Source organism: Marmota monax, unplaced genomic scaffold (genome assembly GCF_021218885.2).
Source record: "Marmota monax isolate L192 unplaced genomic scaffold, Marmota_monax_Labrador192_F-V1.1 WCK01_AAM20220418_F8-fsc00149, whole genome shotgun sequence".
Lineage (NCBI taxonomy): Eukaryota > Metazoa > Chordata > Mammalia > Rodentia > Sciuridae > Marmota > Marmota monax.
This window is the reverse complement of record NW_026693170.1, coordinates 3,929,689-3,956,186: the sequence shown is the minus strand read 5'-3', so window position 1 is coordinate 3,956,186 and position 26,498 is coordinate 3,929,689. Positions and strand designations below refer to the sequence as shown.

The 26,498-nt window shown below is 49.6% G+C and overlaps 1 protein-coding gene and 1 long non-coding RNA gene across 2 annotated transcripts; one reads left to right on the top strand and one right to left on the bottom strand.

The window, feature by feature from the left end:
- Positions 1-1,121: 1,121 nt before the first annotated feature.
- Positions 1,122-4,014, top strand: Erich4 (glutamate rich 4). Its single transcript, XM_046455409.2, has 3 exons — positions 1,122-1,340; positions 2,294-2,484; positions 3,048-4,014. The coding sequence occupies exons 2-3, from the start codon at positions 2,311-2,313 to the stop codon at positions 3,270-3,272; spliced, it is 399 nt and encodes a 132-aa protein (XP_046311365.1). The 5' UTR covers positions 1,122-1,340; positions 2,294-2,310; the 3' UTR covers positions 3,273-4,014.
- A 2,079-nt stretch (positions 4,015-6,093) lies between these two features.
- On the bottom strand, positions 6,094-26,344 carry LOC131424606 (uncharacterized). The gene is made up of 3 exons (XR_009227926.1): positions 25,316-26,344; positions 24,849-24,935; positions 6,094-6,227 (listed from the first exon to the last, which is right to left on the bottom strand). It is a non-coding gene; the product is annotated as an uncharacterized LOC131424606 (long non-coding RNA).
- Between the last annotated feature and the right edge of the window lie 154 nt (positions 26,345-26,498).

Below are 26,498 nucleotides of genomic sequence, written 5' to 3'. Positions count from 1 at the left end.
GGAAGTGAGTCAGGAGTGGTGGGCATGCCTTAATCCCACCAACTCAGGTGATTGAGGTAGGAGAATTGTAAATTGGAAGTCAGCCTCAGCAGTTTAGCAAAATCCTTTCTCAAAAAAAAAAAAAACTGAGGATGGGCTGGGATTGTGGCTCAATGGTAGAGCACTTGCATATATGAGGCACTAGGTTCAGTCCTTAGCACCACATTAAAAAAGAATAAATGAAGGTATTGTGTCCATCTAAAACTAAAAAAAAAAAAAAAAAAAAAAAAAAAAAAAAAAAAAAAAAAAAAATTGCAAAAAATCTAGGGCTAAAAAAAAGGGCAGGGACTGGGGGTGTAGCTCAGTGGTAAAATATCTAGTACCAAAAAGAAAAAAAAAAAAAAGGAAGTAATGATAAGGAAGAAAACAGCCATTCATTCCAAGGTCTAGGGGAAAAGTGTTTCAGGTAGAAATAATAGCTAGTGTAAAGGCCCTTATGTGGGAACCAGCTTGCAGAGAGAGATAGAGACTGGGTCAGAGAGGTGGACAGAAGGCTGACTGCAGGCCCAGTAGGATATTATTCTGTTCCCAGTGAGGAGAGTGTCAAAATCTTATTTACGTTTTGTAAGATCATTTCTGCCAGGTGGAAATTGGATATAATAGGTTGAGGAACGAGCAAAGAGGCTATTGCAATAGTCTAGGCAGTGATGATAGTGAGAAAGGCTCAGATTTTGAATCTATTTGAAGGTCATGCCAACAGCCTGAGAAACTAAGAAGATTGGGGTGTCCCTTATGGAGATGAGGAAACTAGAGAAGCAGCAGATTGGGGAAGGTGGAGATGATAAGCTGAATAATGCTCCCACCTCCAAGATATTTATGTTTTGTGATCCTTGAACCTGTGACAGTAGTTCTTTATATGGGACTTTGCAGATGTAAAGTAGAATCTTTTTTTTTTTTTTAATTTTTGTTTTAGTTGTAGAAGAACACAATACTTTTATTTTATTTATTTATTTATTTATTTATTGTGGTGTTAGGATTGAACCCAGTGCTAGGCAAGTGCTCTACCACTGAGCCACAACCCCAGCCCTAACTGAAGTAGAATCTTGAGAGGGGGAGATTTTACGAGTAATCAGTAGGACCAATATACCCACAAGATTCCACTGGGCAGGTTGGAAGATCCGAGTCAGTAGGAGACAGGATGGTGGAGGCAAAGGTTAGAGTGAAGGAAGGAGGGGCTGTGAGCCAAGGAAGGCCGTGGCTTCTGGAAGCTGGAAAAGACTTGGGAGTGGATTCTCCCCTGGACCGTCTAGAGAGAACCAGCCCTATGCACCAGTCACTTTAGACTTCTGATCTCCAGAACAGTAAGAGAATAACTGTTTTGTTTTTTTTTAATATATATGTTTTAGTTGTAGGTGGACACAATACCCTTATTTTTTATTTATTTGTACATGGTGCTGAGGATCGAACCTAGGTCCTCACACATGCTAGGCAAGCGCTCTACTGCTGAGCCACAACCCCAGCCCATAACTGTTGTTTTGAGCCACCAAGATTGTGATAATTTTTCACAGTGTCAACAGGAAATTAATCTTGTCTGGTAGTTCACATTTGAGAGTACTGTTCTGGCCATGTTGACCTTGAGATGTCTGACATCCATATGGAGCTGCTGAGTGGGATCTGAGCTCAGGAAGGAGGTCGGGACTGAGTCAGGGACTTGGGAACCATTGACTTCTCAGTGGAATTTTATAAAACTTTGGGTTTGAAAGAGAGGCAGAGGGAGGCCTGTAGAACTCCCTAGTCTTTTCCACAGCAAGGCCACCCTGATGCAGGCAAGTCCAGGGCCAGCAACATTGGCCACTCTGTTATGGATAGTAGTCTGGACACTAAGGGACCCTTAGACAAGCCCTGGGATGGCGAGAACCAGGAGACAGGTAAAGACCACCAATCTGTGGGCACATAAGACGTCAGGTGATGTAATTTAGGAAAAGGCTGAGAAGGAGGGACTGGAGAGGTGGGAGGATGCAGGAGAGGCAGGGCAGACAGTATCCACAGACACCCAGCACCTGTGGGTGGTCTGGTCTGAGAAGAGGCAGGAAGGTGGAGTTTGATCTCCCAGAGAGGCTGTGGCTGGACCGTGTGAGAGCTGAGGTAGGAATTCAGGAGGGAAGAAAAAAAACCCCACAGCCAGCTGATTCTCAGTGAAGAATGGACTTTGGGATGCCTCTGCCAGCACCCCCCACACTGCCCTTTCCTCCCCCAACCCCATGACTCCCCAGGACACTGAGTCACCCTGAACCTTGCTACTTCCTCCTCCTAGCAGCCACTGATTAGACTATGGAGCTGTGGATGCAACTGAAGCAGGCGGGACTGGAGCCCCCTGGGCTGGGCCCACTACCCCAGGCCCTGAGGGGACCCCCCTCAGAGGGGAGCCCTGGACAGACCCTTCTGTCCCCAGAGGAGGAACCTGGAGGTGCCAAGGAGAGTCTGCTGTGGATCTGGGAGGAGCTGGTGAGTGAGGAGGGATTTGGAGGGACAAGAGATGGAGAGAGAGAATGAATAAGTGAGTGAGTGATGGTGGTGAGGTAGAAAGGGCCAGAGGCTGGAAGACAGGAGCTGGGAGACAGGAGTGAGAACTGGAGGCAGAGGTGGAGGGAGAAGCAGAGACATTGCGAGGGCAATGGAGACAGAGACAGAGAGGCAGGTGCAAATCAGAGATCCTGGGACAGAGAGGCAGACTGGATCTGAATATGAGGGGTGGGGGGAGAGATGCGAAGAGCCACGGCAGGAGTACAGACATGGGCAACAGAAATAGATACAGACAGGGAGAGACCCGGACATGGAGAGACACAGAGATGGGCAGAAAAGTGGAAGCAGACAAGAGAGACAGAAATGGAAAGAGAGACTGAGATCAAGAGACAGGAGGACAGGCAGGATGGCACCCAGGAGCACAATGAGGACCTGCCCAGGTGCTGTGGGCCAGGACTGGACCTGGGACCTGCTCCCACCCTAGTCCTGGTGGGACCCCTTGCCCTCTGGTGTGGCATGCCCCTGACACCCCTTCCTGCCCGCAGGGAAAGCTGCGCCGTGTGGATATCCAGCTGCTGGGCCAGCTGTGCAGCCTGGGGCTAGAGATGGGGGCACTGCGGGAGGATCTGGTGGCCATCCTGGAAGAGGAGGAGGAGAGCAGCGATGAGGAAGAGGAGGAGGAGGAAGAGCCCCAGGGGAAGCAGGAGGAAGGATGCCCGGGGACCTCCTTCCCAATCCCACGCCTCCCTGACTTTGAGATGACTATCTGAGATGCTTTAGTTTGATGCACAAATGAGATATATATTTATGCAAAGGAGAGGGGAGATTTGCAGGTCAAATCCAGTTTGAAGCCAGTGGGCACTCCAGAGCTGGTTCTTTCTCTGATGATGTCTGGGGATGAGATGTAGGCGTTGGCCTATGACTATAGGCGGGTTTGAATGTGGGTGATGTGGAAGGTGTACAGAGACGCTGCAGAAGAGCCTCAGGTGTGGCCGTGGAGATGCGAGTCTTTACAGATATGGTGGAGATGTTTGCAGACTAAGTTGAAGATCAATACCATCCAGTGTGGTAGCCACCAGCCAAACATGGCTGTTGAGCACTTGACACATGGTAGATTCACATTGGGATGTGCTTTGTGTAAAATATGCACAAAATGTAAAAGATCATGTGGTAAAAAGAAGGTAAAACATCTCAATAATTTAAAATATTGATTATATGTTGAAATGATAATATTTTGAGTATATTAGGATAAAATATTATTAAAATTAATCTTGCCTATTCACTTTTTATTGTGGTAAAATAATAACATAAAATTGATTGGGTTAACCATTTTAAAGTATGTGGTTAGGTGGCATTAGTAACATTCTTGTGGTTGTGTAACTATCACAAGAACTCCCTTCATCCTGCAAAACTGAAACTCTAACATTAAATAGTAACTCTACATGATCCTGTCCCTTCTCTATGAACTTGCTAATCTAGGTACTTCATCCAAATGAATCATACAATATTTGTCTTTTTGTGTCTGCCTTATTTCACTGAGCATGATGTCATGTTGTAGCATTTGTCAAAATTTCCTACCTCTTTAAGGCCGAATATTATTACATATACATAATATATTATATAATATATAATAATATATTACACTTATATCTATATATTACATATATAGGTATATATGGTATATAGGTATATATATACCTATATATAATACATATATATGGTATATAAGTGTGTGTATATATAGGTATATATGAAATATATTTTATATTGTAATATATATTGTATATATATTACATATATAGGTATATACATATATGTGAAGGTAGGTATGTACCTTTTGTTTTTCCATTTTATCTGTGTTTGGACACTTGGGTTACCTCCAGTTTGTTATGACTATTGCAAATAATACTGCATAATATGAATATGGTGTACAGATGTCTGTTCAAGTCCCTGATTTCAATTCTTTGGGGTGCACACCCATAGTGGTATTGCTGGACCCTTAGAAAATTCTGTGTTTAGTTGCTGAGGGAAGTAATATAGTGCTTTCCACAAAACCAGCACCTTTTTAAATTCCCACCAGCAAGGCTCAGGGGTTCCAGTATCCCCACATCCTTGCCAAAATTTATTATTTTCTCTGTGTTTCTTTCTTTTCTTTTTTTTTAGTAATAGCCATCCTAATGGATATAAAGTGTTATTGTGGTTTTGATCCATATGATTTGTGTGATGTTGGGTGTATTCACCTGTTTCTTTCATTTCTTTTTTTCTTTCTCTTTCTTTTCTTTTCTTTCTTATTGTGATGCTGGAGATTGAATCCAGGGTCTCTGGCATGTTAAGTGAATGCTCTACCACTGAGCCACGCCCTCAGCCCCACCTATTTCCTTTTACATTTTCAAGTATGGTTGTTAGAACATTTTGAATTATGGTATAGTGCCAGGCACTGTCATGCACACCTGTAATCCAGGGACTCAGGAGGCTGAGGCAGGAGGATCTCCAGTTCAAAGCCAGCCTCAGCAATTTAGCGAGGCCCTAAGCAATTTAGCTAGACCCCCATCTCAAAATAAAACATAAAAAAGGACTGGGGAGAGGCTGGGATTGTGGCTCAGCAGTAGAGCGCTCGCCTAGCATGTGCGAGGCCCTGGGTTTGATCCTCAGCACCACATAAAAATAAAATAAAGATATTGTGTCCAACTACAACTAAAAAATAAATATTAAAAACAAAGGGCTGGGGGTGTGGCTCAGTGGTTAAGCACCCTGGGTTCAATCCCTGGTAACCACTCCCCCCAAAGTTACAGGGTAATTCCTGCTGCATTTCTGTGTCGAATGTTAAAAATAGGATGTGGGTGGGGGCAGATGAGCATGCAGGATTTACAGACATGATCCCAGATGGGTTGCAAATGTGTTGTTACACCTCCACCTGCTGGAGATGTACAGCATCCTCAGACAGCAGCCCAGAAGCTCCTGGGCTTGTGATTCTTGACCAGGACTGGGGTGGGGATTTAGGTAGAGTGCTGGTTTGGGTATTGGTGTCCCCTCTGAAGCTCATGTTGGAGTTTAATCTCCATTGTGAGATATTAAGAGGGTGAAAACTTAATCCAAGTTTGGAGGTGAGGCTTTGGGGAGGTGATTAGGATGGAAGCCATCAGAATAGTAGTAGCTTTAAAAGAAGAGGGAGGAAGACGAAGACACAGGACACATTTATGTGATTTTCTGCACCACCTCAGAACTCTTTCAGCCACAAGGCTATCACCAGATGTGGCCTCTCCACCTTGGATCAGAACTTGAGCCAAAATAAATTCCCTTCCTTCCTTCCTTTCTCTTTCTTTTTTTTGGTATTAGGAGCACACAGCAGTGTTCTGTCATTGAGTGACATACCCAGTCCATTTTTATTTTTTTTGTTCTGAGACAGAGTCTTGCTAAATTGCTGAGGCTGGCTTCAAACTTTCAATCCTCTTGCTTCAGCCTCCCAAGTTGCTGGGATTATAGCCATGCACCACTGGGCCCAGCCAAACCTCTTTATAATTTACCCAACTGTGGGAGTTTTAGTCAGCTTTTTCACTGCTATGATTGAAGGACCCAACCAGAACAACTGTAGAGGAGGAGAAGTTTATTTGGGGGTTCATGGTTTCAGAGGTCTCAATCCATAGACAGCAGACTCCATTCCTCAGGGCTCAAGGTGGGTCTGAACATCATGGTGGAAGAGTGTGGCAGAGGGAAGCAGCTCGAATCTTGATCAGAAAGCAGAGAAAGAGAGAGAGTCCATTCCCCAGATACAAAGTGCATACCCCATGGCCATGCACCTCCTCCAGCCACACCCCAGCCCCCACTCAGTTAATCCCATCAGGGACTAATTCAGTGATTAGTTTAAGGCTCTCGCAACCTAATCTTTTCCCTCTGAACCCTCTCGCATTGTCTCCCACAGGAGCTTTTGGGGACAGTAGCAAAATGGCAAAGGCAGACTTTCTCCCCAGCCTGCTCCTCATTTGTCAACCTGAGTCAGGTCTGCAGCTCTGCTGTATGGGGACTGAGGAGAGCATTAGAAGTCAGACCTCAGCACCCAGGGAAGGGGAGAGATGCCCCACAGAGACTGGGGGAGTCTGGGCTGTCTTGGCAGCTACATCCAGGCAGTGGGAGTCACCTTGCAGAGATGAGGAGGTCAGGTGCATGGCCTGGGCCATGGCGGTGAACTCTGTGGGGGAGACAGAGTGTGAAGGTGGCCGGCCCCACCAGCGCTGTCCTCAGCACCATTTTTACTGAGCTGCATCCAGCAGTGACTGAGTCAGCACCAATCAGGGCTGGGTGAGATTTAAGGATAACTCATTGGAAGTGGTTGACATAGTGCCCGGGGTGTAGACAGGACTCAACACATGACAGCAGCTGGTAAGGTGGAGTAGGAGGCTGGGCACGGGGCCCGGGACTCTCTTTTCATTCATTCTACAAATATTTGGTGAGTGCTTAAAGTACTGTCAGTGTTGTTCAAATGCTGGGAAAAGAGAAGGCGGCCAGTAGAAAAAGACAGTGCTCTCAGATGCTAGCTCTTACCCAGTGTGTGCCACGCTGGACTGGGCAGGCAGTCCAGCACAGGCAGCCTTCAGGAGGACGAGAATGCACCTACCAGGCCGGTGGGACCAGGCTCGCCAAGGCTGGGGCTTGCTCAGTCCGGCCAGCAGAGAACTCTGGTCTGAGTGTGCACTTCCCCCACCTGCAGGCCATAGGACCTGGCACTGAGATCACACGAAGACCAGGTCCGGACAGCCAGGCCCTGACCTCAATATGGGGCCACCCTTCCTTAAGCTCCCCTCTTCTGCCTCCATCTCAGACTCCCTCACCTCAGAGCCCTGCCCTGCCCCACCCCCTCGTGCCTTCCACTTGGACTTCTAGAGGTGTGCTGTCCAGTACCACAGCCACCAGCACGTGTGGCCACTGAGTACTTGATAGGTGGCTGTTCTGAATTCAGAGGTTCCGTGAGCATAAAACACACACTGGGTTTCAAAGATTTAGTATGAAGAAAATCATGTAAAATAATATGTTGCTTTTTTGTTGTTGTTGACTACATGTTGCATTGATAATGTCTTGAATACATTGGGTTGAATAAAATACGTTCTCTGGAAGATTTTCACTTGTTTCCTTTTGCCTGTTTCAATATGACAATTTGAAATTTTACCACGTGGGCAGGGGGCCTGGCTTACTTCTATAGGGCGCGCGCCTGCAGTGATGCCCTGGTTCCACCAGATGGCGCCAACACAAGCGCTGCAACCTCACCCGCTGAGGAAGCCACTAGACAGGGTAGGGGTGGGACCAGGATTTGAGTCCATTGGAAGTCTTAGAGAGGGCATTGAGACCTACTGTTCCCTCATGGGGAGCTTCCAAGGGGGTAGATTTTCCATGTTCTGGAGAGCAGGAGGCAAAGCATGTGGTAGTCTGATTAATGACCCCAAAGACCTGCATGTCAAATATACCGTGTATCATGTGGTGACTCTATAGTTCAGGATCCTGAGGACCTACCAGACTGTTTCCCAGAGAACTGCACCCTTCTACATTCCCAGAAGCTGTGTGTATGGGGAGGAGGCGGGGGGGGGTGAGGAATTCCAATTTATTTTGCCCAGAACTTGTGAATGTCACCTAGCTTGGAAGAAGTCTTTTTTTGTCATATGACAAAGTGAAAGATCTGGAGATGAGATCATCCTGGGTTATCTGGGTGAGTCCTAAATCCAATCATTAGTGTGCAGTTGAGAGGCAGAAGGGGAGAAGACACACAGAAGAGGAGTCAAGAGAGAGGTGGAGACTGGAGAGAGCAGCCCCAAGCCAAGGTGGGCAGACCCAGGAGGAGGCAATACTAGGAATCTCCAGGAGCCACAGGAGGCCACAGCCCTGTTGATGCTTTGATTTTGGATTTCTGGCCTCCAGAACTGTGAGAGAATACGTTCCTGTTGTTTCAAGCTACCAAGTTTGTGGTACGTTGTTATGGCAGCTGCCAGAAATGAGCACACTGTCCTCAGGAGGGTAAGGAGACCGTTCCTCAGTATAAGCATGGATAGCCCTGTCTCCTGGCACAAAACTCCACACCTCCCATAGATCCTAGGATCCTGTGACTGTCCCAGTCCCAGTTCCGCTCCCTTGATGACAGCCGCTTTCTCCTCCCAGTTTCTGGCCAGAGCCTAGTATGTCATCTGGTGTATGTAAAAAGTCACCAACTAGTCCCTCCTGCATTCAGGATCAGGAACCTCCCCTGAAAAGGGGTTTTTATCACCACTAAACCCCAGTCCCTGATGGGAGGACAGGGTTCAGTCTTGTTTGATAGTTCATTTCTTTTCAGTGCTGAATAATATTCCATAGTATGGCTGTATCACACTCTTCTTTCACCTCAAAGGAAGTCTTGGTTGCTTCCAAGTTTAGGCATTTACAAAAACGCTGTTATAGAGATCTGTGTGTAGGTGTTTTTGTTTTTCAGTACTTGGAATTGAACCCTGGGGTGCTCTACCACTGAGCTGCATCCCCAGTCTTTAAAAAATTTTTTTTGAGACATGATCATACTAAGTTGCTGAGGCTGTCCTCAAAATTGCCATCCTTTCCCCTCAGCCTTAAGAATACCTGGGATTACAGGTATGTGCCACCATACCTGGCTACTTAATGATTTTCTTTTCTTTCTTTCTCTTTGGTACTGGGGATTGAACCAGGGGCACTTAACCACTGAGCCACATCCCCAGCCCTTTTTAATATTTTATTTAGACAGGGTATTTTTAATATTTTAGACAGGGTCTCAATGAGTTGCTTAGGGGCTCTCTAAATTACTGAGGTTGGCTTTGAACTCGAGATCCTCCTCAGCCTCCCTCAGCCTCCGGAGTCGCTGGGATTACAGGTGTAGGCCTGGCTACTTAATGATTTTTGAAGAAGGATCTCTGCATTTTAAGTTTTCATCTCTCAATTTGTGTAACTGTTTCTGCCTCTGCTGCAGGGGGTGACTACTCCCTTTGGAAAAGGAAAGGCTTGACCCCCCTCAGGAGCTGCAATTTGTACTTTGACCACCAGTGGGCAGTACCACTACACAATAACCTGCAGAGACCCTGAACCCAGTTTGTCTTCTAGGCTGTCTTTTTAAGTCTCTAAACTGGCCCCTGCTTGCAGCAGGAATGTTCTGGAGCCCTTTTGTGCTGCAAATTGCAAAGAGTTAAATCCATAATTTAAATCTAAAGGCTGGGAGTTGGGAAGAAATCCCAATTACTTGGCTCACCTATAAAATAAAATTAAATAAACAAAATTAAATCCACCGCTAAACACAGAATGACAGGAATGGGAAGGGGGTGTATGTTTTGTTGTGATGGGAATGAGAGCAGTTGAGTCCTCATTTTCTAAAAAGTAAGATCTAGATAATGCCTGAGAGAAAGTCCAATAAGTAGCCTTAGGCACGTTGTTTAGAGATGACTTTGGTTCTATTCAGAATCACTGTTGCTGTTGACAAATCTCATCAGCATGGCCCTAGACTGGAGAAGTTGGGAACTATCCTGTGACTGGGAATTGCAGGGCTTATCATGGCAACGTCCGTGTTGTCATATAATACAAGAGAAGACAACATCCAATGGCAGGTGCCAGGATAGGTGACCAATGTGCAGAGGGGGGAGCTGTTGAGGCAGCAGCCCAGGGCCAGCAGCTGGTGAGGGGGGAGCCTGGGAAATGAGAGGGGAGGGTCCTCGGGAGTCAGGAGGTCAGAGTCAGGCCCACACTGGCTTTGCTCAGTGTGACAATCGGGAATAGAATAATTTCATTGTTCCAGCTGCAGACGGGCTTCATGAACCTAAGGTAAAACCTTGGGCTGTGGGTCACCCATGTCAACAGCAGTCCCGCTGAGCAGGCCGGACACACCTGGTTAATATTAGTGTAAGAAGTCTGAACTTCATAGGTCATTGGCCACATGACATATGGTAAGCCCTAGAGTGTGACCTTTGTTTATTTGGGGTCTTCTTTTTTCTTTGACATCAGGAGCATAGGATTTAAATCCTTTTTAACTCAGTATTATGATCATCCCACAATTGACCTCCTTTCCTCTTTTAAAAACAAACAACATTTTTTATTCTTATAGGAATTGAATATTATGCATATGAAATATTCTTGAAGTCCCCATACATTTCCCAGGTGTGTACCCCAGGGTTAGCATGTGGCAGTTGAAAGAAAATACACCCAAGAGCTTGGTGTGGTGGCACCATCCTGTAATCCCAGTTATTTGAGAGGCTGAGGCAGGAGGATCACAAATTCGAGGTTAGCCTGGGCAACTTAGTAAGACCCTTTCTCATAATTTAAAAAAAATGTAAAAAGGGGTGGGGATGTGGCTCAGTGGTAAAGCACCTTTGGGTTCAATACCCAGTACCTAAAGAAAAAAAGAAAACACACTTAAGTGGATCCCTGCTGCTCTACCCAGGAGGACACAGGATACTATCCCTTATAAGCCATAAGTAGAATTTATGACACTGATCAAGTATCTACATGGTTCTGTGTATGACATAAGCGATCTTCTGTGACCCACGGCTGCTGGGTCTATTTTACACACACAGGACCCTCAGGCCTGAATTCTGCCTAACTCCTCTCTAGTATGTCCCCACATTGGGGTTTGAGCATTTAGTGCAGGACACATCCAGTGCAGACAGACTCCATAGATCAGAACCTGTCACCTAAATCCACCCTGCAGAGAGGTCAGTTGGCTTATTTAAGCACATAAGTCTGAGATTCTAAATCTGCACAATGGGGTGACACCCCTGTCTCTCACTGGGATGGAAGGAGCAGATAAGATGCAGGGAAGGTATTTCCACTGGCCTGAACACAGATGCCTCCTGGAAATAGTCAGTTTCTATCATTATTACTAAGCCACTTGTGTTGACTGGCTAGGGCCTGCCCTTGGAGCCTGTCACAGCTTGGAAAAGAAGAACCAGAGGAGGAGGCCTTAGAGGGAGCCCGGGCAGGATGTGGCCCAGCTGCGTGTGCAGAGTGTTAGGCTAGAGCACATGCAGGGAGTCAGACCAAAGCTGAGGAAATCGCCAGAAGCAGAGAGTTGGGAGGATGCGGTGATGATAGCAGGACAAACTGCGCTTGGACCTTGGGGCCATTTCCTTCCACCATGTGGGCCCCCTGCAGGGCCTGGAGTGGTTCCCCTGAAGACCTGACCTTCAGCCCCTTTCTCTTCTCTTTCAGCAGAAGAGAGGACCCCAGGCCTCCCTGTGGGGGCCGTCGCTGGCATCGTGACTGGGGTCCTGGTCGGGGTGGCTCTGGTGGCTGCTCTGGGGTATTTCCTGCTCCACACAAGAACTGGAAGGTACCCAGGCTTCCCCCACCTGATCCCACCCCAGGTGACCCCAGGCCTGAGGGAAGGAGACCCATCCTCAGACTCTGGCCTGACTCCGACCTCCTGACTCCCCGAGGACCCTCCCCCTCATTCCCCAGGCTCCACACTCACCAGCTGCTGGCCCTGGGCTGCTGCCTCAACAGCTCCCTCCTCTGTGCACTGGTCACTAGGGACCTATCTCTGTTGCATTCCTTGTGACTAAAACACTCAGGGTCACTCCAGGGGAACTGGGCTGCACAAAATAACCATACAAGAGACAGACATATCTTTTTCTTTGGGGTCCTGTGACCTTATGGGTCCATGAAAAGAGAGAGAGAGCAAGCATATGCTGAACCCTTTTATTGAGGAGGAGCCATTCAAATGAGGCAAGGAGTCAGGATTCAGGGGGCTGAGTCTAGCTTCGTGATGTCTGCTGTCAGCAGGTTGACTGACACCCAGAAAGGCCACACCCAATTTCCAAGCAAGAGAAGGGGACACACAAAGGGCGTTTCCATAGAACATTGTATCCCAAACAGGGCAAAGGGGTAGTATCACAAAGGAACAAGTGAGCATAGCTCAATCCATGGGGCGACACACCTATGTCTTCGGGGACCCGGGCGATGTCTAGGTCACTATGAAATGTAGTGACAGTCAAAGCCTCTCTGCTCAGGGAAGAGAATGTGAATCATTCAGACTGGCTGCCATGTATCCCCACAGCACTGTCCTCCTTCCCTCACATAGCAAACCTGCGCACTTCCTGTGACAGTGTTAGTCCCCCAAACAGCACATCCTACAGTTTATTTCACCCACCCAAGTGAGGGGTGAAGCTGTGTATATAAGGGGTGGTCCCGTCCCAGCTCACACAGGACAAATGGAAGGGCCTGGAGAGGCTGGTGGGGTCAGCTCCACACAGCTGCCTGGTTACCTACAGCCCATGATATGTGAGGTGGGCATTCCAACGTCCAGCTCAGATAGCGTGTCCTAGAATGTCCTTGCTTCCTGGCCAGGTGGGTGGAGAGAGGACAAGGCCACTGTCACATTTCAGTACTTCCTGGCCTGAGCAGAGGGTCTGGCCATAGCAGGGACACTGAGGTCAGGGAGAATCAAGATACACATGGCTCCCCCAGTGTCCTGCCCACATGGTAGCCCTACTTTCCTGTCCCCAGGATCTGGACCCTTCCACTCATTCAAACTCTCCTGCTTTAATTTCTTTCCTGGGTCCTCAGTCTCTTTCCTGGATCTCTCCGTCAATGTTCTCCTGAACCTGCATCTGGGAGAGACCTTGCGCCTTGGTCCAGGGCAGGAATGGACATGCTTCTTTCTCTTTCTCCCTTCCTACCCCTCCCTAATCTTTCCCCCTCCCTAATCTCAGGGAGATTTATCTGTCCTTGAGTATATACTCACCACAGGAACAAAGTAATCCAGACTTTGGGGATGGTACTAGAAGATCTCAGAAATGACTGTTTCCCAAATGAACAAGTGATTTACACTCCAACAGAGAACATGTGGAATGTAGCCCCTGAATCACCTCTTTAAAAACCCCTGTTACTGCTTAAGGGGAGAATCACAGCCCACAGCCTTTGGGACAGGAGATCCTTGTGTTTCTCCTTTGCTAGCAAAGCAATAAGACTTCCTTTAAAAAAAAAAAAGGACAAAAGGGATTTTCTTTATGTATATATAAAAAGTACCAATCAACAATAAATAGTCTTTCCTCAACTTTCCTCTCTTGGACCCCCTCCTAACACAGAACTCATGGAGAAAGGAGGTCTCCACCCCTCTCATTGGGAAAGGGGTATCCTCCTTATTCCTGTCTGACTCCAAAACTGTGACTGTAATGACAGATTTGTGGGACCCCAATAGACCTCCAGGAGCCGAATCCGATGCAATCACACAAGAGTCTTTTATTTTTTATTTATTTGTTTTTATGTGGTGCTGAGGAGTGAACCCAGGGCATTATGCATGCAAGGCAAGTGCTTTACCACTGAGCCACAACCCAGCCCACACAAGAGTCTTTGATGCAATCACACAAGAGTCTTTATTGCAAGCTTGAGACTGGCCTCACAACTGTTTCCGAAGCAGCGGTCCCAGGGAGTGAGATTTCATAGGTTTTGGGGGGATACTCTATGCATCATAACTTCACACAGCAAATCATTTCACACCACGGGAAAGTCAAACAACAACTCTTAACATTGATTAGCACATTCACTGGTGGGAACAAGTTGGGTAGGGGTGATTGGTTAGTACAGAGGGGGGATTCATTTGAACTGATTGTTTTAAGCCACGAGGAGTATATGTCCTAAACTAAATGGTTTCCTAACATGTTATCAATCACCATAAACTACTTGGGGGTCATCTGGCATTCCAGGTATTTTCCCTGTTTCATGCTGATTGGTGGTTTCTAGGGGGTTGCTATGGGTCCTCACCTAACTGAGTCAGGGACACCTGGCACTGCAGATCTCTCCTGTTATTTGCAGACAAACAACTAAGTAGGGTGGGTCTGTGCCTAGGAGTGCTCTGTGGGTTTTTCCAAGGACAAGGGTCATGCCCCCTTCCTTGAACAGGCTTTGCTCTGAGGTAGAGGCTGGTTTCTCAAAATTGGAGTCACATCAGTTTCTCATGACCTTTCCCTGCACCTTGAATAAGCCTGACCTTTCCTAGGACCAGTGTCCAGCATGTCCTCAGAGAGTACCGCCGCCCAGCACTGACCCCCAGTGACTGCCCTTTCAGCCTGTGAGTGGCTGGGAGCACTTAGGCCTACCCTATTGGCATCAGATCAGTATTGGCATCAGATCAGTATTGGCATCAGATTTGCCATTTTATATCAGGAGCCATTTTATCTAGAGGCTCCAAAGTTTCTGTTCTAAGCAATGCTGCTTAACTTCCCATAAGAACGTGTGCTTGCTAACTGATCAGCCCCACCCTAGCTTATGACTCAACTCCTGAGCAGCTAATGAAATTATTCTTTAAGGCCATACAGCTGTTCTGCGAATGCTGACACACCGCTGCTCTCCTCAGAGGGACAGCCTTGTCCGTACGCCTCATGCTACTGATGATAAATCTCTTGCGTGAGATTCCGGTGTGTGGCATGCTCTTTGGACTTTGCATGGACTCTGTAAGCGTCCTTTCATACCCCAGTGTTCACTCCTGCAGTCACCCCCCTGGGGTTGGACCATTTTCTGGGGCTTCAAGGAAGTCTCTCCTAAAACACAACACCCATTGACCAGGCTGGACCTGTGGCATCTGGGTCATGGTGCTCTCCTCACCTCACTAGGCCACTAAAATAGCTAGACATTCTGAGAGCCGAAGATCCCCAGTCCCTCCTGCAGCAGGGGCCCAGCCCGCCCACACCCTAATGCTAACTCCTGCCTCTGCCTCTACACCAAGGTCCTCTGACAGCTCCAACTTCCTGGTAGTCCCCCCAAGTAACTTCCCACAGGGGATCTAGCTGTGCAGGCTCAGGGCAGGGGCACTGTCAACTCCCACACAGCACACACACCCCCTCTTATGTTCAGCCAGGAAAAGGTAGGCCTGGCCCTGGCCAGAAGCTCGACCACTCTTCAGGGTTAAGACCACCCTCTCCCTGACGTGAACCCCCTCTGGGTCTGTCTGACTGTCTTGGGGACCCTTGGAATCCAGTAGGTGCAGAGTGTGCACTAGGAATATTCGTCAGGGATCCTGGGTAAATAGCAGTATAGGGGGACCACAGTCTGGACAGAAACTGGGGTGTCTGTCCAGAAGTGGAGGCTGGTGCTCAGGACCCAGAGCTGGTAACTCCTGAGAAGAAAGGGCTAAACAGACACAGGGAGTAAGCTCTGGCCCGTCAGAGACCAGAACCTTCCAGGCACCACCCAGCACCTGCTCACTGGAGTCCCAGCCTTGATGAGCCTCCCTCACTGACCCTGATGTCCACTCTCTGTCCCCTGCCAGTCCCCTGTCCCTAGCCACAGGGCTGCTGTTCCCATCTACCAGGTGAGTGTGGGTGATGAACATCCTAGCCCACAGTCCAGCGGGGACCCAGGAGCTGCCCCTCCCCACAGCTTCCTGAGATTTCCAGGAAACAGCAGCCAAAACAAGATCAGGGTGGTGAGCAGAGGAGGGAGGGGCCTGGGAACAGGAGCCACTGAGCCCAGCCAGGAGCAGGCACAGAGCAGTCCTAGGGGGATAGGGCCAGTCCCTGTCACTGTTCTCATAAGGACACAGGGTCAGAGCCTTTTTTTTTTTTTTTTCAGGAATTACTAAACCCTGACGTGGACGTCTACTGCCGGGTCAACCACAAGCCCATGTGGCTTCTTAGTTCCCACCAGACACTATTCCATATGGGCTGAGGGAGGGTCCTACTAGGACCCCAGACCATAGGTGATGGGGCAGAGGGGAGCCTGAGCCCTGGGAGACTCTGGCATCTGGAGGGGGAGCTCCTCCTGGTTTTCTGGGGACACTCATTTTCATCACCTTTTCTAGCTGTCAGCCTGCAGCTTGGTTGGGCTGCAGCTCCTGCCTCTGCCTTTGGAGCCAGCCGCGTGGCCTCTCTGCTCTGCTCCTGCCCCGTACCCCCCCGTTCCTTCTCTGACTTTCAGCCTCCCACTCTCACTTGTAAGGAAGGACCTTGTGACTACTTGGACCCACCAGATGGCCCCACAGGAACCTCCTAAACTCATGGCCCTTTTGTCATCTGTAATGCGTCTTTTACAATGTACCACATTCTTAGCATCTGCGGGTGAAGGTGGGCACATCTCTGTAGAGACCCGTCTCTGTCCATCACAAGGCCATTTTTTTTTTCATCTTTCACTGAAAACCACACATGGGCATCTGCACTGGGTCACCTGGACTGTGGTGTCACATCATGAAGTGACATCCACAGCACCTCCAGCTAGCTATGAGAGGGAAGCAGGGGACACACCACACCACAGCCCCTCACCACCTTCTTCCTGCTGATGATGCTCAGGTCTTAGGAATAAAAGAATTGTGAGATTCTCACCAACCTTCAGAAGTTCACAGGTCGTCAGCACCACGGACAGAGTCTCAGGCTGCTGGTTCCCAGGCGCTGCAGCAGGCAGGACCCAGAAAAGAAGGGTCTGCTGAGAAATTTGTCCATTTCCATTCTACACAAGGGAGTTATTCCAGGGATGATCCAAGTCCCCTCTAATTTACATACTGTGAGGCCTCTGCACATGTCAGGGCGTTAGGGTTGTTGACTCGTCCACTAGCAGATTGCTGCACGAGAGCCAGCCTCAGGAGGGTGAGAGCCTGCTACAGGCTCATGGTGAGAGTTTGAGGCACACACGAGGCCCTGGGTTTCACCCCAGCAACACACACACACACACACACACACACACGGCCTCTCAGTCTGAGGTCCCTGTGTTGCCTACCACCTTGTGGGAAATTTTCACTAACTCTTGGCCCCAGGTCCTGTCCTGGGAACACACCAGCTGGAGCACCTCTGAGCACAGCATCCTGCTCCCTGAGCCACACACGAGCCCCTGGGAACCTGGGTCAAGGTGAGCCCCTCCAAGCCAAGCATGGCACCCGTCTTCCTCCTTCCCATCTCATCCCAGCCACATAGACAACTCTGCTCCTATAGAGCCGGCTCTGGCCCTCCAGGGACTCAGGTGCAGCCCCTGCAGTGTCCCTGCAGGTCCCACTCACACCACCCAGGCTGCCCAGGGAAAGGGTCGCCTGTGTGCTCAGGGAAGCCTCCCTGACTTGGATGGGGTGGAATCCTCCCCACCTTCTGCATCTGAGCAGTCCCCAGGGTCCTCTGTACCCTGTCCCTGCAGCCATTGTTTCTCCCTGGACACAGCCTCAGGTCACAACAGGCAGAGCTGAGGCTGACTCTCCAGCAGTCCTTCCCTTTCTTACCACATGAACCTGCTCAGCCCCTGAGACCTTCCTCTCTACAGATGACTTGTGCTCTGGGCTCCTGAACACCTGCCCCCACATCATGCCAGCTTCAGGTCAGTGACAACCACCAGCTCTGACATCCTCACCCAAGGCAGGTGTCTGAGCAGACTCACCAGGTGGGACACCTGAGGTTCCAGCATGCAGGAGCACCCTAGTCCCTCTCCTCCCTCCCTGAGGGCAGCAGGCCACACAGGCTGCCTGCAGCATGAGCTCTTTGTCTTGACCACAGCTTTAGGTCAATACTGACCCTCTCCAGGCAAGGCGCTGGGGCAGTCGCAGCCACTAGGAAATCCCACTGCCAAAGAAACCCTCAGCCCATCCCTCCTCACACCTGTGAGAGGGACAGACACGTACAACACACCTGGCCTCACATTCATCCGAAGGCCACTCCCAGACTTCTTACCACCCCAGGCCAGCTGCAGCCAGAATAGCGACCTCCTTGCTGCTCTCTCCCTGTGGCAGCAGGTGCTGCTTTTGCCTGGGGTGCCCTCCACCTCCCTCAGGGAACCCAAACCTGCCTGTGCCCCTCCTCAGCCAATCTCCTCAGCCTCCTGCTCCCCTCCACCTCCCTGACCTGCACAGAGAAGGGACAGCCCTCCTAGCCCCTCCCTGCTCACTGCCAGCCTTGGGTGCTCATCACGGGGTCTGCAGGAGTCACCTGTGCTCAGGTTGGTCATTTGTGGGACCAGGCAGACAGGAAAAGCCTCCCACATGCCTTCGACTATCAGGAAAAATAAACAGAAAACAACTGCAACCAAAAGTCAGAAGGCAAGAGTGTCCCATGGGTTCCTAACAGTGCACCATCCTGCTAGTGATCTTCTTCAAGAGATACCTCCCCTTGTCCTTCCTTTGAGACCTTGGGACAGATGGCCTCTGCTAAGGCTGACCATCCCTGGGTGCCAAGTTCTCCCCACTCTAAGCAGGAGTTCTCAGGTCACCTCCTGTCCTCTCCCTAGACTCGTCCTGCACTGGACAGAGTCAGGCAGCCTGGGGACCCAAGGTGAACAGGACCCACCCTGCAGCCTGTAGGTCAGAACCAACTGTGCCCAGGGTCACGGTCTGCTCTCACATTTGGACTCTGGCAAGCATTCCTGCTACAGTCCCTGACACTGGCCTCCTCATGACCTTCAGGGGGTGACATTGAACTCACAGCCAACACTCAGCATTTGATTCTTTGAGATAGAAGTGTGGCTTGGCCTGGAGATGGAGTTGGAGGTGCCCCATGACTTCTGCCCCATCACCCATGGCCCCTTGGGCTCCCTCCTAACATGCCTGTTGTTCCCACCACTCCTTCCTGGTCTGGGGAACCCTGCTTGGCCACAGATCCCTGTGTAGTCCCATCCTTCCTGGCATAACCCACAAGAAAAGGCAGGGTGACCACAAGAGAACCATCCAGGCAGAGGGAAGAGGCCACCCACAGAGGACATGGGCAGGCCTGAGCCACAGCTCCACCAACAGATGGAGAGCAAAGCTCTCCCTGAAATCTCTCCCCAAGGGCAGCAGAGCCCAGGGTCACTGCCTCCCACTGCCACATCCTCCCTTCCCAGGGCCCAGGTCACCCGCCCCTGCATGCACAGGCCCTGAAGCTCCCTCTGAGACATTGGATATGGGACTCCCATGCTAGGTTGGTGACACCAGAGATAGAGGGCAGGTCCCTGTACCCGTCATACCTCAGTGGGACCCATTCTAGCCTCCAGAGCCAAGCTGTCATCTCCCTACTGCTAGGAAATCCACCTTCTTAGAGCATTTGAGAACTTGGGGAAGAAGCGGAGCCAAAGTGAGATTCTGTATGATAAATGGAAATATGCTCAGGGGCTCGCTGTGGTGCTGAAAGCCCTGAGGCCAGGACACAGCTGGGGCCAGGGGTGAGCCAGCGCTCTCAGGGGACAGTGTCCCCACCAACCTTATTTCTCAGGGCGTTGTGGTATGCAGTCGTGAAACACAATAGGGAAGTAGAGGGGACAGGAGGCAGGACTGAGAGGGAGGGGACAGAGAGGTTCCTCCACAGAGACCCCGCCCCCAGCCCACGTGACCCAGGAAAGTGCTCCTGCCCTGGGAGGAGGCTGAGCTCAGAGAGGAGCAGGCAGCAGGGCTGAGTGGCCTGGACCTCGGCTTCCCAGCGGGTCTCAGTGAAGCTCCTTCCACAGAGGGGACAGAGCAGCAGTGGGGACCAGGGAACCCTCACTCATGCCACCAACACAAAACTGCAGTCTGGTCAGGACCTGCCTCTCAGATGACACAGGAATCTTCACCTGGTGGATCTTCATAGCCAGAGTCTGCAGGTCACAGAGAGCAGGCAGCTGTCCCGGGACCACAGCGCCCTCAGCATTGACGCCGTCAGACAGGAGGATGCCGGGGTGTATCAGTCTGAGGTCTCCAACCCTGTCATTTCTATCAAGAGTGACATCCTCACCTGGCACTGAATTATAACCCACCTGTGGCCCCACCTATCAGTTATTCAACTCTGTTGAATTTTTTTTTCTGTAAAGTGGTAGTTATTAGGTGTGGAGAGTGGTGTCAGAGAATGGGAGAGCAGAGTCTGAGATTGGGGTCTCTGATGACCTCTTGGGTGTGGCATGCCTGGTGCCTGGAAGTGCTTCTGTGCAAAGGTGCAGGATGCCCACCTGCTGTGGTAATGTCCTGCATGAGAAGACTGGGCTAGACTCTTAGCAGCCTCGACCTTGATCTCAGGCACACAGCTCCTGGGATTAGAGAAACTCTCCTGCTAGACAACCACAATGTTTTACCAGCTCCTCCTGAACCTGCCTGCCTAACAGTAACTTTAAAGGATGGACTTTCTAGAGAGCTACACAAAGCTCCTAACCTTGCACCTTGCAACTGTAGAATGTAACTGGGAAAAAGCTGCATAATGTTGCCAGCCCTGTAACTTTCTGAGTACAAAGAATAATGCTTCTATAGTCTTAAACTTGATGATGAGACATAAATATATAAAGATTGCTGGCTTAACTCTTTAGATCTGCTTCTCCATCAGAGAGCAGCACTCCACCTGGCCCCAGCTTTATCTTCAAAATCTGCATCTGTCTTTATTTTTCTTATCCCCCTTTGCCCCTGGCTGGAACCTGCTAATTTAGCCACCCCGGTTGCGGCAATCAGGCACTTATGTTTAGACAGCTGTTGAGAATCCTTAATCTATTGAAGGTGGAAAGTCCTCAGAACTTGAACTGAGTCAGTAAATGCTCCAAACCATGAATTGACATGCTCGTTATTCTTGACCTAAGGTCCTGTGCAACACCAGGTCCCACCCTTTGCAGGTCTCACAGGCACCCTCTCCACTGTGGAGCGAGATGGTGTTCTGTAGGGACAGGGGCACCAGTGCTGAGACCCAGTGAGAGATGGTGCTGAGAGGACAAGGCCCCTCCCCCCATGTGGTTTCATCATCCCTCTGGAAGATGCTCCCAGGCACACCTGCCCCAGGGGACCCAAGCCCAGGCTGAGTCCTGCTAAGGATGAACCCCAAAGCCCTGAGTACCCACCACCAGCCCTGACCAGCCCCTGCAGGTCTTGCCCTCCTGGACCAGCAAACACCAGCCCCTACCCAGGGAGGGGCCTTCATCCACTACGACACAAAGGATTGATTCCTGGACACATGTAATGTTGTTGGAGTGAGGACCACAGCTTTTCCATAACAGGGTGGCCTCTGTCCTCCCCAAGGCCCAGGGCTCTCTCCCTCAGGTTCTCTGTCTCCCCAAGGGCTCTGGGTTCTCTGTATCTCTGAACCTCAGTTTGAAGGAAGCTGCTCTAATGCACCCCTGACCCTATGAGGGACAGCTGGGCACAGGTGGGTCCATCACAGACAATTTTAGAGGTCCACCATGCCCTGGAGCTATAGAGGGTCCCTGGTGGAGCTGGCTGGTGGGTGACCCTCTCCACACTCTAGGCTTCAACCACAGAGCTGATGTGGTGACCTCTATCCACAGCTGTCCCAGGGAGCTCATGGCACCTCAGATCCCTGCCCTGAGTATAGTGGTGAGTCTTGCTCCATGAAGCCTGCTAAGGGGGAATTTTTCCAGAGAAGTTGTTTTTCTTTGTTTCTTGCTCTTCTCTCTTGTTCTGCAATATTTTTTTTTTTGAGGGGGGCTTTCAGGATCCAACCCAGGGGTGCTTAGCCACTGAACCACATCCCTAGCCCTTTTTATTTAGATACAGACTCTCGCTAAGTTTTGAAGGCCTTGCTAAGTTGTTGAGACTGGCCTTGAACCTAGGCTCCTCCTGTCTCAGCTTCCAGAGATGCAGGGATCATAGGTGTGCACCACTGTTCCTTGTTCTTTTTCTGTTACCTTAAACAATGAGGTCAGCTATTCTTGGAAATAAACAAACAAATAAACAAACAACAAAAACACCCAGTATCTAATCAGTAACTTTTCTCTAGAGTTACACATCCCAGAATATTTGGTGACTTTCAATTAACAATAGCACATGTATCAGAGAAACAGACCCCTGCTGGGCCCAGTGGCATGCTCTTGGAAGCTTAGTGACTTGGCAGGCTGAGGCTGGAGGTCACAAATTTAAGGCCAATCTTAGAAAGTTAGAAAGATCCTGCTTCAAAATAAAAAATAAACATGGCTGAGGATAGGACTCTGCTGCCACCTCCATAGACCCCCACCTGCCACATATAAGCCTTCACCTTGGGATAATGGACAAGGCCTGGAGGCAGCAGCCTGCTGCAGCACTGCATGCTTTAGTGCTGCATGCCACAGAGCTGCATCTCCAAACAGGCTGCCCAATGTCTCTGTATGGCATAACTTCTCAGCCCCATCTCTGAAAGTGGTTGCCTCCATCTTTGGACACCTCCGCCACCATCTTGGGTTATCTCTGCTGCCATCACCACCATCTTTAGTTGGGGCAGCTTCCATCTTAGGACACTGGCTAGGGCCTGGAAGCCTAACATCAAGGTATCTACAGGTCTGATGCTGCCTGCTTCATCAAGTAGGGACATGCCTGCTTCCATCTAAAGACAACAGCCAGGACCTGGAAGACCATCACCAAGGTCCCTGCAGGTTTGGTTACATCAGGTATCCCTGTTAGCCTACTTCTCTTGATTCCTCTTTCACTCTTCCTGTGATCTAATACTGCTATATTCTCACCTCTTACTTCATCAACCCCACATCCTACACCCCAGTCCCCCACTCTCTCTTTGTCCACCATTAGAAACTGTAGCCCCTTATGCAAACCTACTATTTATATTATAGATATTAATCAAACACATCATTTCTGTTTATTGAGAGAAAACTGATTGTTTGAATAGGAGCTATATGGTTTAAGACAGCAGATTATTTGCATTGGGTGCTGTAAATATTGATCTCCCCCTTAAAGGTGAAGTATTGGTAACCTGCAGGGACACTACAAGATTGTAGGGCTAGAATACCTCGGATCCACACTACTAGAAAGGTAGATACATAGACAACATGAAAAACAAGAGAAGAAAGTATCCCAAACAAACCACAATGCCACAATAATAGAATCCATTGACAGCATAGTAGATGAAAGGTCAGAGAAGGAATTCAGAATATACATAATTAAAATGATCTGCGAAGCAAGGAATGGTATAAGAGAGCAAATACAGGCAACAATTGATCACTCCAACAAAGAGTTCAGAGAACAAATACAGGTAGCAAAAAGATTACTTCAAATAAAGAGGCAGAGATTCTGGAAAAAACAAACAAACAAACATTTCTTTGAAACGAAGGAACCAATAAACCAAATTAAAAATTCAATAGAAACATCACCAACAAATTATATGACTTGGAAGAAAGAACCTCAGGCAATGAAGACCAAATATATAATCTTAAAAATAAAGTTGAACACATAATGAAGATGGTGAGAAACCACGAACAGAACCTCCAAAAATTATGGGGGTAATATGAAAAGAACAAATCTAAGAATTATCAGGATAGAGGAAGGCACAGAGATACAAACCAAGGGAACACATAACCTCTTCAATGAAATAATATCAGAAAATTTCCCAAACATAAAGAATGAATTGAAAAATCAAATACAAGAGCTTACAGGACACCAAATGTACAAAATTACAACAGATCCACATGAAGGCACATTATAATGAAAATGCCTAGCATACAGAATAAGGATAGAATTTTAAAAGCTGCAAGAGAAAAATTTCAGGTTACATATAGGGGGAGAGCAATTCGGATCTCAGCAGATTTTTCCACCTAGACCCTCAAAGCTCGGAGATCCTGGAACAACATATACCAAGCTCTGAAAAAAATAAAAATAAAAAAATAAATGGATGCCAACCAAGAATCTTATATCCAGCAAAATTAAGCATCAGCTTTGATGACAAAACAAAAACCTTCCATGATAAACAAGAGTTAAAAAGATCCCACCCTTTGCAGATCTCAGAGGCATCCTTTCCACTGTGGAGTGAGATGGTGTTCTGTAGGGACAGGGGCCCCTGGGCTGAGACCCAGTTGGAGACGGTGCAGAAATGAGAAAGCCTCTCCTACCATGTGATTTTACCATCCCATTAGAAGATGCTCCCAGGCACACCTGCTCCAGGAGTCCCAAGCCCAGGGTGAGTCCTGGTAAGGATGAACCCCAAAGCCCTGAACACCCACCACTATGACTGCACCAGCCCCCGCAGGCCTCACCCTCCTGGAACAGCAAACACCAGCCCCTACCCAGGGAGTGGCCTTCATCCACCATGACACAGAGGATTCCTGGACACATGTAATGTCATTAGAGTGAGAACAACAGCTTCTCCATAACAGGCCTGCCTCTGTCCTCCCCAAGGTCCAGGCTCACTCCCTATCCTATGGGTTCTGGGAACTATGTACCTCTGAGCCCAATTTGAAGGATGGTGCCCCAGTGTGCCCTGACTCTGTGAGGGACAGCTGGGCACAGGTGGGCACCATCATGGACAACTCCAGATGTGCCCCATGCCCTGGAGATATAGAAGGTCCCTGGTGGAACTGCTGGTGGGTGACCCTCTCCACACTGTAGACTTCAGATCATCAACTACAGAGTTGATGTGGTGACCTCCATCCAGACCTGTCCCCAGGAAGCACATGACACCCACCAGAGAATAGTGGTGGGTCCTGCCCCACAGAACCTGCTAAGGTGGAGTTTTTCCAGAGAAGTTGCAGGACAGGGGTTGGGAATTTACCTGGACACCAGATGCTCGTGATGTGGCTCTAAGGCAAGGCAGAGCTCTTGCCTAGTATGTGCAACGCCCTGGGTTCTGTCCTTGGCCCTGAAAAAAAAAAGTAAAATATATCAGGACAGAGGACACTCAGGACGGACTCATCTCTTAGTTCCAACCCAGGTGGGTGACTGGTGAATGAGCAGGCAGCCCCTCCAGCTGGCTCTCACTGTGTCCCTCAGGGTCCCCCACCCCCAGCACCCAGGACTGACCACATCACCAGAGAAGGCCCTGAGACAGAGAGCTCGGAGAGAAATGGACACATGGAAGCCCTGGGCCCCTGCTGCTCACCTTCCAAGGGCATGTCCTGAAGGCACTGTCCAAGAGGGGTGCCTCTGCCCAGCCTGGCTCTGTGGACAGTGCCTGTGCCCTCCTGCCCTGCCCTGCCCTGCCCACTCCCTGGGTCCTTCTCCAGGTGCCTCTAGACAAACCTGGTGTGGCTGTGCCCCTGTGAGGTGTGTAGAGGGGCTGAGTCTCTGGGGCATGTGTCTCAGAGCCACGTCACAAACATCTCTGGTGTCCAGGACTGAAGAGGAAGGACGGGGCTCCAGCTCCTCCAGGTGAGACAGAAAGTGCCAATCCTGGGTTCCCTAAGTGCTTCATGGTTCCTTCTGCAGAGAGTCAGGCCTGGTCACCTGGAGCAAGACCTGGGCCAGGCCCTCCTGTGTCAGCGCATCCTGGAGTCTGTGTCTGGGGAGGCCGATGCTCTGTTCCTGGGAACACCAGGCCCTGATGGGACACTTCCTGCCTGACCTTCAGGACGCAGGCCCCTCAGGCCTCAGTTCTGCATGCACAGAAAGGGTCTCTCTTCCATAAATAAAGTGGGTCTTTGCCCTGCTCTGACCCCTCCTCCTCCTCCTAGTCTCAACCACTGGATGGATGTCACAAACCACAGTCATCCCAGAAGCAAGGAGGTCCCATCTCCCCCTCCTCCTGTCTCACAGAGCCCTTCCAGATCCTTCTCTGACAGACTCACAGGGCCCTTGGGGGAGATCTGGGCCTGGCCACAGGAAGGGTCATGTCTGCTGGACCATCCAGGGAATGCAGATGGTGGCTACTGTACCGATATGAAGGTGCTGAGGGGAACCACCTGTGGCCAGGCATTGAGCTTCCTGCTTGGAGGACAGCAGAGCTCCAGACACGGTGGTGACTTGGGGGGATGGACAGATTCCACTCAGGGAGACCCCCCACAGAGGACCCCTCCAAGCTGACAATCAGGGTGTGCCCCACCTGCTTTAGGACCTGCCCTAAAGGGGATTTGACCCCAACAGGTGGAATCACACTAAAAGCCACAAACAGCCCCAACTTATGGCCTTGCCAACCAGCAGGACAGAAGTCTGATTGTCCCTTCAGTGCAAATCACTGGGTTTGATTCCCCAAATCCCAGCACATTTGGCCTCCTCGGGGCCTATGCAGTCTCCAGAGGAGGCCAGGGCACCGGGATGTCACATGTTCCTCACAGATCCATCCTTTTCCCCCTGACCCACCTCAGGAGTCACAAACACACAGGGGAGAGCAAACCCTCAGCACCTGCTGCTCTGTCACTGGAACTTTCCAAGGCTGTGTGTCTCACTCTCCTCCTGAAGACCTCACTTTCCTCCCCACAAAGGGACC